At 49.5% G+C, this 14,954-nt stretch overlaps 1 protein-coding gene across 11 annotated transcripts in view; it reads left to right on the forward strand.

Moving 5' to 3' along the window:
* AGAP1 (ArfGAP with GTPase domain, ankyrin repeat and PH domain 1) overlaps positions 1-14,954 on the forward strand; it is a 546,965-nt gene that overhangs the window by 452,648 nt on the left and 79,363 nt on the right. For all 11 annotated transcript variants that reach the window (XM_034655451.1, XM_034655453.1, XM_034655455.1 and 8 more), the window contains one exon: positions 12,817-12,971. In XM_034655451.1, coding sequence (XP_034511342.1) covers positions 12,817-12,971 — 155 coding nt within the window. The remainder of the gene's footprint in view (positions 1-12,816; positions 12,972-14,954) is intronic.

Here is a 14,954-nt window from a genome sequence, read left to right on the forward strand (position 1 = left end):
AAGTGTAAGAGGGGATTTAAAATCAAACCTCTTTTTCCCAGACTTTGAAAGCTACCCCTCCCCCAGCTCCATTCACTGTCGTCCTCAAAGGAGTCGTCAAGCACAGAAATTGGGCTTTGGGAACGGACGCACCTGAGCCGATCCGAGTTCTGCCACCTCCCAGCTGTGTGGGTTCCGATGACTTGCCGGGTCTCTCCTACCCCTGCCTCGTTTTCTTTCTCCAGAATGAAGACAATGAAACCTGCCTCGAAGGATGATTGGAGAAGCAATGAGTTGACACGCACAAAGGCCTGACCGCAGAGCTGGGCCCACGGTCGGGGTGACCACAGGGGTTCCTGTTAAATTCTTCAACTTACTTAACAGGAAAACAACTCCAAGAACACAGTCTGTGGAGAGTATCCCTGGCACCCATTCTTTAGGACTGTTGAGGGTAGAGTCGGCCAGGGCAGATGCTGGTCAGTGATGGGTGGCACAGATTAAGGACTCATGCAGATAAATTAAGATTGGAGAGACCCTTTCACGGAAAGTAACTCCAGAATTGAGTTTCTGGGGGAAAGAAGCGGGGTTGCTTGTCTTTCCAGCCCTCGACTTTTCAAAGGGTGACCGAGACACTTCCACCAGGAGATCAGGGACCCTGGAAAGTGATGAATTAGAATGAGTAAGTTAGAATGAGTAAGAAATGGTAAACGCACAGAGCTCTGCTCAGGAACCACACGAATCATGACAGATGTGTCCGGTTTCCCTTCCTCTTTCTACACCAAGAGCTTGGGCCTCGGGCTTTGCCGTGGTGCCTGGGCCGTGAGCAGGTGCCAAGAACGTGCTCACACATCCGTCTTCTCCGTCCTGAAGTGTTCGCGGTTTTGGATCTGACTGTGTCTTTTTTCAGGAGCTTTGTCTTAGGGGCTCTCCCTAATTTAAGAAGTGCCTGGCGCCCCACAGCCCTGGAAGCCAGAGCTACTGGAAGGGAGTTTCGTGATGCCCGGCTCTCAGACGGCTCCCCTGGCTCTCTCTAATGTGTTTGGGAAATAAAACCTCCTTTGTGTTTCATGAGAATCTGCCCGTGACAACAGCAGTAAACATTCCTAACTTTGTGACCTCCCTCTGGGGACTCGCTTCTTCACAGAATTAATTCTGCTCTTGTCCTAAATTAAGCCACAGCACAACACCTCTGTTGGACTCTGGGCTAAACAAAGATATTTATCAAATTCAGAGCTTGCAAAAATATTTACCTGAGAACCACAAACTGCTTGTGTTCTTAACAACCAGAAATAATGGGTGTTTTTTTTTTTTTTCCTTACTGCTTAAAATTAACTTCTGGAGCAGGAGGAGGGAGTGTTTTTATGTGTATTATTTAGTGGCCATACTCTTGGTTCTGTGCAGTCCTGGACCGTATTCTTTAGGCTTTCCTTCACGTATATTGTGTCCTATGAAAATGGGAGAAATATTGAAAATAAATTAAAACTGACTTTTTTTTTTTTTAAAGATTTTACCCATCCACTCGACAGAGATAGAGACAGCCAGCGAGAGAGGGAGCACAAGCAGGGGGAGTGGGAGAGGAAGAAGCAGGCTCACAGCGAAGGAGCCTGATGTGGGGCTCGATCCCATAACGCCGGGATCACGCCCTGAGCCGAAGGCAGACGCTCAACCGCTGTGCCACCCAGGCGCCCCAAAACTGACTTTTTATATTATGGTGGATTTTGGCTGAAACCTTAAACACGTGTGGTTTCCGTAATGGAGTAAAATAACTAAACCACATGCCTATGTAATACGTGCTCTGGAAGCAGAAATATCTTAGGACTTTACAAATGTATGGCTCAGAAAAGTAGTGTAAAAGCCTGGGGCTGCGTACAACACAGCCTGGAGTTATCTCGCAGTGCGCAGCTTGTGGAAGACCTAGAGAGGGGGCAGAACGGCAAATGCATCCCTTCCCGGCTTTGACCAACTGACAATGGCTGTGTGGAGAGTTGCGTTAGGAAGGATTCTGAGGCTGCGTCAGGCTCTTTGGGATCCGGTATGGATGTCTTTCCTGGCAGAAGAAAGGGAGGGACAGCACGCCTCCGTCATCCCGGTCCAGCCTCGTGCGTCCCTCACACTTGGAGCTGAGATCAAAGGGTGGGATGGGCAGCTGGTGGCTCCCAGTTGGCAGGTGGCCGAGCAGGAAGGGCAGGAGAGGGAAACACGTTCCCGGAGGGGACCCCGAAATTGGAAGGACATGAAGAAAAGACAATGTGGAGTTTCAGGCAGAAACTGGGAGAAACCCATTGCTACGCTCACTTGGTAATAAGGGGAAAAAATGACTGGGCCAAATGTTGAAGTCACTATTACTGACCTGTTAATCTGAGCACTCGGGCATATCCTAAAACAAGTCCTAGTTCTTATCAGTGGAAGTCGGGAGCGGAGAAGATAGCTGCTTCCTTGCAACTCTTGGCTCTTTTACTATCAGCGCACTTTTAAGTGGTGAGCACCTGGGAACCCTCGGGCTCTGTGGATCCTGGACTCTGCTCTCGGCCATCTCTCCCAGGGGATGTGTCTGTCCTCCATGCAGAACATCTCAGCCCTGTACAGTTTAGGTAACACATTCTCATCACGTGTTTGTCGTGAACTGTGTCCGGAAGGACGCACAGCCTCGTGGGTAGCGCTGAGCATGGGGGACTGGGTTCCAGGTTGGCAGAAGCGCCTGGGGGATGGACTCTCTGTCCCGCCAGTGACGACAGCTACAGACACGCTGAGCCCTTCTAAACTCAGAAGAGAAGGTGTCCTTGCTCATGTCACACCTGCCTCTCACAGTTTCAAGCCATTGTGTGTCCCCTGGGCACAGGGGTCCGGATCGCCTGGGCCTTCGCAAGAGCCCAGTGCTCACGTCCACCCCCGGAGGCAGGCACACATCTGTCCGGCTCTTCTCCCCTTGCACCCGCTCGCCCAAAATGCACCCTGTCCAAGCCGTCTCCTGTTGCAAACAGCTTCCAAATGTAGAGCCGTTGCAGCTGCTTTGAGTCCTTTAACCCTTTGTCTGCTAAGACTCTGCAAAAATAATTGATGACTGATTGGCCCATTAACCTTTAAAAAAAAAAAAAAGTTTGACAGCCCAGACTTGTGTAATGAGGAGGGATTCTTCGTGAAATCAGTCTGATGGCTGAGTTGCTTGCCCCTGAGGAGGCAAAATTAGCCCCATGGGGCCTCGTCTGCATAGAAACTGGACGCAATTAGTGTAATATCCGGTGTTATTAATGTCGTTTGGAATAATTGGGCAGGTTGATTTCGACAGGTTCATGGCGCTAAAATACTATTATAGTGGACCTCTCCGCAGCTAACTGTTAAACACGGAAAACTGTTCAAATCCCTGCGAGCCCAATCACAAAACTTTATTCAACAGCTCAGCCCTGGAATGTCACGCCGCGCAACAGCAGAGTTCTTCTTCGTGGGCTGGGGTGCCGCGGCGCTCTGATTTCCCAGCCCAGGGGCCGGTACAGAAGGTCGCGGGTGACGTGTGCATCCGAAACAAGGAAGCCCACTCGTCATGTCCGTGCCATCAGGCCTTCTGGCAACCTGAGTTCTGTTTGTACAGGATGAATTAAATATAAGCCACTGTAATTGTCGCACAGGGTCGGTTTGTGTTAGTGAAAGGAAAAATAGGAAATGTGCGTTCGCGGGGTCCACATGCCCGCTCTTCACATTTTAAATGAGGGTGACAGTGAAGAGTAATATTCGGGTCTGTCTTTCTCACTGATTGGCCTCGCCCTGCCAATTATTGTTTTGATGATTTTTTATCTAGTTGCATGTAACTGAAATATCACCGTGCCACCTCGTTATGGGCTGGAGTCCTGCCGGTCCACTGGTGCTTTGAATAAGGCCCTGTTGTTGGGTAGAAGTTCGTTTCAGGCCACGAAGAGGAACATTTTCATGTTCGTCCATACAGACGAAGGGAAAATATTTGGGTCCAGAAATCTGCTATTTACTTAATGGGCGTAAACAGTCACTTCTATAAGCGAGGGTTAAGTCTAGAGATTTACTAGGCGTTGACCCTATTAGGATGGCCAGTTAGCAGGTTGGTGTCTCCCACCAGAGTCTTTTGTCCCCGGGATGAGTCGAGACTGGGTTTGGAAACCGGTGGCTACATCTGGCTAGAGGGGAGCCTGAAGGGCATTGGGCGTGTCCCGTTCTACTCCACTGTGCTGGTCAGCATCCAGTCTTGCCTCCCACAGGTGGGGCGGGGGTGGGCCTCCATCGGCACGGAGGGGGCAAAGGCGCCTGCACCTGTGGGACATGTCGTGACAGGTCCCAGATAAGAGAGGAAGGAGCTCTGTGATTCCAGCCCAGGTATAAAAACCTGGAGAAGGAAACTTGACACACGTGCCCCCCACACACACACCAGAACAGAGCACCGCAGCCAAGACTGTCACATGCACTGTTGGTCCTGATATAGATGGGACTGTCCCTCCACCCGGTGCTGACTGAAGATGGCAGCTGGACAGTCCCCAGCTTATGACTGCCACATCCAGGCCATCATGTCACAGGAGCCGTGACAACAGCAGGGCAGATGCCAGTTGTCCCGTCCCCTGACATTCTCCAGGCGTGACCAGCTTAAAAGAATCGATTCTAGTGACAAGCTGGGTAGAGATTCCTGGGAAACTTCCTTTTAAAAGACCCCCCACCTTGCTCATCTGACGTAGGTAGCAAGGAAAAGTAGCAGGAAGGGCGCTGGGAAGAAGGGAGACCCTTCCAGCTCCCACTGGACACCCCCCAAGAGTTCCTTTCCTTTAGATGTTTGTTTTCGAGAAACAAAGAGCACTTCTGGCTGCTTTAAAGAGACAGGAATAATTAAAGGTAATGAGATGATGCCAGTTGGCTCTTAGTATTTTCCCTGACACAGAATTAGAGCCCAACAGGACTGCATTTTGTATTTACTATTCCGTGCAGTAGATTCATTGCAAAGAAACGAGTATCCCTTCGTGGAACTTATACGTAACATGATTAAAAATGCAATTGCTCCGTAGTCCGTGTTCTTGTTTAGTTTTAATCTTGGAAGACAGAGAAAAGTCATATGGCAGATATAATTCAGTTCTGAAATTCTAACTATCTCTGAGCGCCCTGAGTGTTAACATATTACCCTCCCTCAAAACAAAGCCGCGTAAAGACAGTTCTCTCTGGGGAAGCGTGTGATGCCGTAAGCATCAGCTGGACCCCATGTGAGGACCGTAGGTAGACCCCATGCACAGGTCTCAACCCCTTATTCGGAGAGTGGGGCATCCGAGCTGCCCAGCACCTTAGGAAGACATCTTCACCAGGGCCCCAAATCCAAAAGAAGGCTCAGAGTGGCATGCCCAGTGGGGGTGCCTCTTTCCTGGGACAGCACGGGAGTTCCATCTGCTTTCTCCACATGAGCTGGACTCCCCCACGTAGCCCAGAGGTTTGCGTTCACAGTTCAGCCAGGAGCCCCATCAGCGTGGCCCACCTGGCAGAGGCCGGCCCAGCGCCAAAGGCACCATCATCTCCATTCCGGAGCCATTGCTGGAGCCTGTATGGGCAAGACTAGAGGGCCCATCTTCTGCCACACGTAGGCCCAGCGGTTGGGCTAAAAGAGAAAAGTTCCCCAAAGAAGTTTTTGTCAGTGTTTGCATATCGAGCTGTGGCTCAGAGTCACGTCGGGGACTGGTCCTGACCCTCACACCTGTCCTGTGACTGCTGGGACCTCTGTGCGTGCTTCCAGACACCTTAGAAACAGCACACACACACACAGATGTCACAGTGACCATGCTTACTGTGACACCACACTTTGTCCTCATTCGTGGCTTCGTTACTTCTGTAATTGTGTGCCTTTCCGGGTTGGCAGTCACCCCACAGGCCTTCCCCCGGACAAAGCACAGTGTCTCAGATGATGGGAGGTTTGAGTGTTTGCACCGTGGGTCATGAAACTTCCTTGTGCTTTCCAGGGTTGTCGGGGCTACCCCTTGGCCTTACCTGGCCAATCCCGCACCTCTCCTCCAGAGCCCGGGTCCACCAGCCTGGGTCACAGGATGTCTTGCATCCGTTTGCCCTTTGCTTTGTTGAGCCTTATTGGTGTTTCATTACAGTTAGCAGACCCACCCGCTCTGGTCACTTGCACGCTGTGGTTCGTCCATCACCTTGAAACACAGGGTGGGGTCTGCTCTTTACCACCTCTTATGACTGACTGTGCGCGTTCCAGTGGTCCTCCATATCGTCACTTTAACAGTGACGTTGATTCGGCTTATTCATGGTTCTTAGTACGTCTCCTTTCCTATCTCACAGATGGAAAGAAATGTATTTGTTAATGGATACATATACGTATGATTTGTTTTATTCTGATGTCCAGAAATACAGCTAACGTTTCTTTATATTGGTCTTGTATACTGTCCATTTACTAACTCTTCTTATTTCTCATAAATCTAAATTACTTGTGTCTTCCTATGTAAACAGTCCTGCAGTCCATGAATTTTTTGTCTTTCCAGAGTTTAGATCTTCTGTTCCTGTTTTGTCTTACCGTATTGGCCAGCGGTTGGCCAGGGTTGAACAAAGGCTGTTACAGGGGGCGTCTTGGCCTTGAGCACCCTTTCGCTGTTAGAAGTGATTGCTTCTAACAGTTCATTGTTAAGAGTAATGATACTCTGGGGTTCGATGGGTACTCTTTGTCCAACGTAAGGGGGCTCCCTTCTATTCCTAGTTCGATAAAAGATTTTGGTCACAGTTATTTTTCTTATTTAAATGTTTCCCCTTCCTGATTTGGAAGGTGCACATTCTCCTCCTTGTAGAGATTGGCCCTGATACTCTATCATGTGTGCCTAATGTTTGTCCTTCACCCCCTGGCAGAAGAGCACGCCGCCCAAGAGCATGTCGGTTCCAGTGTCCTCACCTGCCAGCCTGTCTCTGGAACTTTCAAATGAGACTTTATTCTCAGAGGTCGCGTTTGACATAATCTTTCCTTAGATTCATCTACATTTCTGTCTGTTCACCAATCCTTCGCTAGCTCCAACCTTGTTTTCTAGATGCTTCTGAAGCATATCTGTTATCAGCTCCCTTTGCAAGGGTCTATTGGTAACAGACCCTTTCCATTGTTTTTTTTTCCTACATAAAATATAGCCCACTCTTTTTCTCCAGAGAAGGTTTGGCTGGGTTCCACGTCTAGACTGACATTACTTTCTCCCAGGGCTCGAGGACGTTATCCCTCTGTCTTGCAGCTGTGATCATTGCCCTTGAGATGTCCATCATCCGTATGGCTCCCATTTTTTTTAAGAGCAATCTGCCTTTCTTTGCTTTTTGTTTTTAAGGGCCTTTGTCTTTGGTTTTCCAGTTTCTTAAGCTTCCGGTGTGGTTTCCATGGCTGTGTTCCTTCCTGGTAGATGCTGTTTCCCATGTCTAAAGCCCCGTATCATTCACAGTCCTGTGAGGCTCCCACCGTTTGCCCGGCAGTCAGGCAAGCATCACACCTTCCACACACCCCGTCATTTCTGTTCCACAGCGTCCTCACTGCTTCATCTGTTCAGTCTCTCCAGGTCTGTCCTGTCATCCGGCTCTTCACCCCCCCCCCCACGTCACCCCCTCACAGCTCCTCCTTCACCCTGTCCCCCGGTGGGCTGTTAACAGTTATCATTTGAATTTCCAAAAGAGCCATATCCTTTTTTCTGATCTGCCTAATCAATTTTCATGGTTTCCTTTTGCCTGAAAATTTAGGATTCCACTTGTTGTGTTTCTTTATACATTTCATGCATTGTCACTTTAAATTCTGTATCTGTAATCCCTTGGATCTAATCTACTGTCCCATTTCCTGCGTGTTCAGTGTCTTTGGTTTTGAGTTCACACGTGGTGGATCTTTGTGGAATGCTTTCCTTGCGAGGAGATGCCAGGAGCCAAGGAGGCTCTGCAAACCTGGGGCCCATATCCCCTTCCCATCCTGACTGCTGGTGGGATGGGTCTCTCTCAAGCTTCTCTCTCCCACCTTATTATGACCTCATTTGTTGTACCACCGGAGCTGTTTGCCCCTTAGGGTGGTGGTCACTTGTAGGCCTTTAGCACTCAGTGCTCGCTGTCCCGGTGTCTTAATTCTTGGGGACTTGGGGAGGGTGAGAGAGGGTAGGCTAGGGGCTGGGAGATTAGGCATCCGTGCGATGACAAGTACGTTTTGTGGAGAAGCCCTGCACATGTCTGTCTGCCATACTGCAGAGTGGTATGGTTGGAAGAGCCTGGAAGCCACGTCCAGGCCAGTGCTCCCCTGGGAGGAGTGTGGCACACAGTTGTTAGAGGGTAAACTCTGAGCCAGAGGTAGGGGATGAAGAGAGTCCTACAGAGCAGGGAGATCGGTAAGCAGTGTTGTAACTGAGGAGATGGCCGTGGCCAGAGGAGAGAAGGTGGGATCTGGGTGATTTTGAAGGTTTATGACTAGAAATAGCATTGTAACCATTAACAGAGGTAGTGAAAACCAAAGAGCATTTGGAGATTATAACGGATCTATTTCATGCATGTTAATTTGATGTGAGGACAAAATATTAAAAGAATATCTGTGGGCATCTTTTAAATCCCCCAGATAGTTGGATCTGGGGAGGTCAGAGATACAGATCAGAGAACTGTCCACATATATTAGAAGTGACTGCCTGCGCTTTGGAAGGAAATGAACCCTCAGAAGCAATGAGAGGTGGAGAGGCCATGAACTGAACTTGGGGTATGTATTCACCAGCGCTCGGTGAAGGAAGGGCCAGGGAGGAGAAGAAGCTGTGACTTACATGCTAGAAAGAAAACTCTAGGTGAGCATGGCAAGGCTGTGGCAAGCATGCCAAGTGCACCCCTCCTTTCTCCTGGCGGACATTGCTAGTTGAGTGTAGCACTCCTTCCCCTGGGCAGACATTGCTAGTTGAGTGTAGCACTCATTCTCCAAGAGCCTGAAGCCAGCCTTGGGATCCTCCACACGGATTCCTGGCAGCTGCTCAAAGCTGTTGAGAACTGTCCTGCGTCCCTCCCATAGCATCTCAGGGTAGAAACGGCCTACAGGTCATCTCTGAGAAGCTGAATTTCCTCCAGGCTCCCTCTGAAGACCACACGCAACAGGGGATTAACTTCTCAAGGGCCTGGCGTCCCAAAGTTGGCTTTTTGTCTGCAGAGAGAATCTGCTGCAAGTACAGACAGGAATGTTTGGTGGCATAGAAGATGCTAGAAAAGGAAATTTGCGTCCAGTATAAGTAGAGGGGGAAGACAAGTGGTGGGATTGGCTTTGAAAGTGATTGAGAAGCCACAGAGGAGATGCTGTAGGGAGAGTTCCATTTGGAGATTTGCAAGAAATGAAGTCTGACGTTCCTGTGAACACTTAACTATGTTTATTCCCGTGAGTAGATTTTGCATACATAGGTAAGTTCTGTGTACATAATTAATAGGACAAAGCCAAACTATACTCTGGCAGTTGAATTTGAAAGTCTGGTCTTTGCACGAGCTATTACGAGTGTTTCAGTGACGAACGCTCCGTAACAGCTACTGCATTAGAACAAAACAAAACCTGTTAGTGTCCCCGTGCCACAGACCCCATCCTTGTTCTCACTGCTTTGTGCCGAATCATCTGAGGTTACGTGTGCACCGGTGCCCCGTGGACCATGTCTCCCACGTGCTGGAACCTGTGCCCCCTGCATGGTGCCCGGCAGCCGCGTGCCGGAGCCGTCATCAGCATAAGCAAGCTCCATTCTTTCCCTTAGTTCCAGGGGATGTAGCTCGCAATTCTGGCTGGAAAGCTTTCTGGCAGACCGGTTGTGCAGAAATTTAACTGGGAAGCTAATGGCTGTACTTTTTTTTTTTCACTGAGAGGTTCAAAAAATCCTGATCAGGGGAGCTTTTGTTGTGCGTTTGAATTTCACAGATTAAAAAAACAGTGAGCCTGTTCGGCAGATGTAATCAACAGTTGTCACATTGCCCCTGTGAATTAGCAAGTTTTCCCGATGGCCTCACTGTGACTTAGGTCATTCTTATCTCGCCTATCAGTTCACTGGGGTGGTTTTGCATAAGATACATGAATTCAGGGTACTGTCTTACAAAATTCAATGTAGAAGAGATTGTAATTTATAGTGTTCGGACATTAAACCCCGTGGATCAAGAAGCTAGACCTTTAAAAATCCACAGATGTAGTGTCTCAGCCAATAATTGTGAGGTATGATTGTGGGTCAGTCATGGGGAGACCTGTGTGAAAGTCACAGCAAGGTTTTGTTGTTTTGTTTTGGTTGTGTGTGTTTTTTTTTAAGATTTTATTTATTCATTTAGAGAGAGAGAGGCAGAGGGGGAGGTGCAGAGAGAATCCCAAGCAGACTCCACACTGAGCTGGGAACCCGATTCGGGGCTTGATCCCAGGACCCCGAGATCATGACCCCAGCCCGAATCAAGAGCCAGACAGCCGACTAAGCCACCCAGGCGCCCCACAGCTAGTTTTTATTTATTTTTTTTAAAGATTTTATTTATTTATTCGACAGAGAGAGAGCCAGCCAGCGAGAGAGGGAACACAAGCAGGGGGAGTGGGAGAGGAAGAAGCAGGCTCCCAGAGGAGGAGCCTGATGTGGGGCTCGATCCCATAACCGGGATCACGCCCTGAGCCGAAGGCAGATGCTTAACCGCTGTGCCACCCAGGCGCCCCACAGCTAGTTTTTAAAATGAAAATCCCAACAAGGCTGTGAGTGTCCAAGGGCATCCCGGGGTAGGGGCGGATCAGACACCCCGGCCTTGCCCCCACCCCCGGTTCCACAGCAGGTGCGCTGCTCTTCTTCTGTGGGGTCGTTTGTTCTCAAGAGCACAGTAGATTGGGGTAGAATTTCCGATGCTCCCTCACTTCTGAACTCTTATCACCATCTCTCCAGAACTCAAGCCATAGAGAGTCAGGGAGCGTGGAATGCTCACGTACCCTCCAAGCAAGCAGGAGACCACCCCCCGCCCGAGGCCCCCGCGTCTCGTGATGCCTTCCAGGGACCCTGCCCTTGCCCTTCATGGGGCATCCCCTTCAGCCCCTGCCCCAAGCTCTGCCAGGTCCTCTCCACATAAGCCCAGCTTGGCCCCTTTTGGAGCNTGGGGGGGGGGGGGGGGGGGGGGCTTCGGTTTAGCCAGGGTTAGGCCTGACCTGTGCTCGGCACCTGCGCCCCACAATGCACCCGCATCACAGAAGCTTCTAACAGATCCAGGATTGTCGTAGACCTTTGAGAAGAAGCACTGGACCCTCTTGTCACACAGACGTCATTCGTGTTCCCTGAGACCCGGTGCGTTAATAGAAGGCCTTCAGCAGTGGTTTGGCCAATGGACCTGCCCACCTTCCCTCCTTCAGTGCTGTTCAGGGCAGGTTCCAGCTCCCCAGGGAGCTAAGTTCTAAAGTAGTGATTTTATGTAGAGCACGATACCATCATCATCAGAATACGTAAAGATTTTACGTCAAAGTGGCGTGGCCCTGTTTCCTTGGCAGTTTGCGCTCATTTAGGGAAGTGGTTCCCCAGAGCTGTCTGTGCGTTAAGAACGTTCCCATTCCTGGGATCAGGATGGAGGGGTCCGTCAGCCACAGGGGCCAAGGCTGCACCTCTCCTGAGACAGAGGGAAGCAAGGAAGGACCTGACATGCAGAATAGCCTCCTCGTCGGGGCTGAGGGGCTCCCGGGGAGGCAGGGCTCTGGGAGAGCAGCCTTGAGAAGCGCGGGGCTGACCTGGGCAGCAGGGAGCTGGATGAAGGTCAGGGGCTGGAGGTCAGGGGCTGTGAGGGGTGCCCAGGAGCCGAGAGGGTGGAAGATTGGGGCTTGGTGCGGGAGATGTGACCACACGCAGATGGCGGAGTGGTCACCTAGGCAGTGGTCAGCTCGGCAGGTCGTAGGTGTTCTCAGTATGATTAACGACTGCTCACGGGGTGATCGTGGTGCAGCTGCTTCGCCGCCCAGGGACTGGGAACTACGGGTGAAATGATATGTTGTGCCTGCAACTCCCATTCGAGATCCCTCCGTGGTTACCGGTAACTGGTCGTCTGTATGTTGCGCCCCCGTCCCTTTTGTCTCTGTGGCAGTTGCAGGGCTAGACAGAGGGCCTCCCGTGGCCCAGGCTGCGTCAGCCTGAGCAGCACACATCACTGAGCCCGTGGGTAACACTGGAGTAGGCGGCCTTTTCCTCCACGTTAAGGGTAAGGAAGGGAGCCTCGGCGGAGACAAGACTCCGTCCGAAGACCCCACCGTGGCAGGTGGGAGGGACAGCAACATTTGATTGCAGGTCCCACTCTTCCCCGTGCAGACGGTCGCCCCGTGGCAACCATGATGTCGCCTCAAATCACCTGGAGTCCCGCTCACTTTCCAGGCAGAAGATGATGGAATTAAAGCCTTCCTCACTGGAGCGGGTCTTCTGCCGTTAAAGAACAGAAAACCCCAGGCCTCCCTGTTTACCATTGGTGTATCTCTGGACCTACACACAGGTGCCTGAAGGAAACCAAGACTCCACCCCGAGATCAGTGCTATTGACTTAATTTTCACCCCCACAGATACCTCGATGGTGCAGTGAGTGACTGTGTTATTTTCCTGAGTGGCTTCCTCTGTGCCCAACACAGAGACACTGACAGCACACACTGATTTTCATTTTTCCTCATCCCCCGAGCATTCATTGAAACCCAGCTAAACCATGCTGGCTTTAGGAACCAAATCTTGCGTGTTTGGAGGTCTGTGGATTCAGATCTCCGCTGTGTAGTCGGCCGGTCCTGTGTGTGCTGTCAGCCCCATGCAGGCGCGATTGAACCCAAAGGCACTTTTATGACCGAGGACGGGCAGAGGGGCTGCGGTCTCATGAAAGCTAAACTCTTCATCCCCGCCACTCTGTGTTTCAGAACAAGAAGAAAACTTTGAGTTTATCATTGTGTCCCTCACTGGTCAGACGTGGCACTTTGAAGCCACCACGTATGAAGAACGAGATGCGTGGGTCCAAGCCATCGAGAGCCAGATCCTAGCCAGCTTACAGTCATGTGAGAGCAGCAAGAATAAGGTAAGACCCTTAGCAGGCTGCCCCCCGAAATCAAGAGCCACTGATCGTTAAAGGGAAATGGAGGCCCAGAGGAATGCCCAAGGGAGGGGAAGCATCATATGATGTGTGTGATTGACAAGACCCAGTTATTCTTCCTGAGCCAAAAGCTAAATAATTGAAAAGAATAAAAAACACTTTGTGTCGATATGTATCAAGTAAGAGTATCCTAGCCTAACCATGTTCCTATGTCAGAACATCCCATTTTAAATCTTGACTCTCTCAACTAATCCCAAAGAGAAAGCATTGACCTTTTTATGGTGGATGATGGGATCTTTCAGACTCTTGGGGCTCATGCGTTGACACTTGGTTTGTTTTACACAGAATACAGTCAGGGGAGGAGAGGGAGACTTAAAGATGCACTGTTCTCTTCTCACAAATGCACAAAATTCAAACCTATGTCAAGTTAGAACACTGACTCTTTTTACGGATGTAAAGGAAAAGCAGAGGCACATAGATGAGCGTGCAGGGCGTTTGGGGAGGAGACAGTGTCCATTCTCTAAACTCCGTTGATAAAGCTTGCTGTATGTTTTATTCGGTAATCAGACGTGATTCTTTGCGATTGTTTAGCCAGAAAAACAAAACAAAGAAGAAACTGTAAGCCGCATTTTCGAGACGGCTGCCGGTGACATTCCTCATTGAAAAGTCATTTTTCCCATTATGGCCTTTTTCTCATTCATTACTTTAGTAGCTTGGATGTTCTCAACCTCTTCTCTGGGCCACCATAGAGTCTTGAAGAACATTTCGATTTTTCAAACTCTGATCAACTAGAAAAGGAGAGAAAGAGCATTGCCCACCAACCTACGACTTCATTTGTGATGATTTGAAGAAATCTCTGCCAGTAATTTAGCTTCGCCATTAAGAAGGGAATCTGTCTTTCAGAAAGATGGAGTGTCTTACTTTATTACCTCTTTAACCAGGGTAAACCAGACCATAGCCGTCATTATCATAATGTAATTTGCTTCTCTTCTTTAAAGATGTTTTTTACCCAAGGTGGGGAGAATCCATGCCTTTCCTTTCTGAGACCCTTGGCTTTACTGACTCAGGTCCACAGACGGGGATTGGCGACACATATCACACACAAAGCATGGGAATCTAGTTGCAGAACAGGAGTGGGGAGAGCACGTGGCCAAACAGACAAACGCATCCTTCAGATTTTGTACACGATCGCGGTGTTTCACGTCAGGCTTGAATCCGTTCCACATCCTCCGATTCAGGAAGATCTAAACCTCCTGTCTCTTGTTTCCATTCCATACCCTTGCCGGACTCTTCCCAGCTCTTTGGGAAAACAGACAGCATCACTTTTGGGCCTGAGGCAAATACCGGCCTACAATGCTGTCTCTTTTCGCTAGCCACGTGTGTCCAGGGGGCCCTCTCCCTGGGAGGTCTCAGGAGCACCAGGGAAGACACACTCATACCTGGTCACCTCAGGTGTTTGCCGAAAAGGTGTCACAGTGCACAGCATGGAAGTCCCATCCAAGGAATAGCTGGAGGGAAAATACAGGCTCAGTTGAGAATGAGCTCTAAGAAATTTTGGCTGCCTGTGGATAATTCAGGCATGGGTATCACGTGTACGTACATATGCTGTAAAAGTCAGACAGACAGACACATCCCTCTGTGTGCACATACACACATACTCCGGATGCCAACATGAATTGTTAAATACACTTTGAATACTGGGGTATCCGACCAAAGGGAGTAAAATCGTAATAATACATTATGCTAATGAGAGAATAGAAATGAATAAATTATAATTTATATTATTAGGTAGTAAGCAATCAGTTGTTCCACATCAAACAATTTGACATGAGATAATTGAATTTATGAATTCTGACATAAAAATCAAGCTTATTTTAAGTGTCCTCCGATAACTTGTTTGGGTTTAACCATTATTAAATGTATGCATCGTTAGCCTTTAGAAACAGTATGTATCCTGGGGCGCCTGGC

Source organism: Ailuropoda melanoleuca, chromosome 2 (genome assembly GCF_002007445.2).
Source record: "Ailuropoda melanoleuca isolate Jingjing chromosome 2, ASM200744v2, whole genome shotgun sequence".
Taxonomy (NCBI): domain Eukaryota; kingdom Metazoa; phylum Chordata; class Mammalia; order Carnivora; family Ursidae; genus Ailuropoda; species Ailuropoda melanoleuca.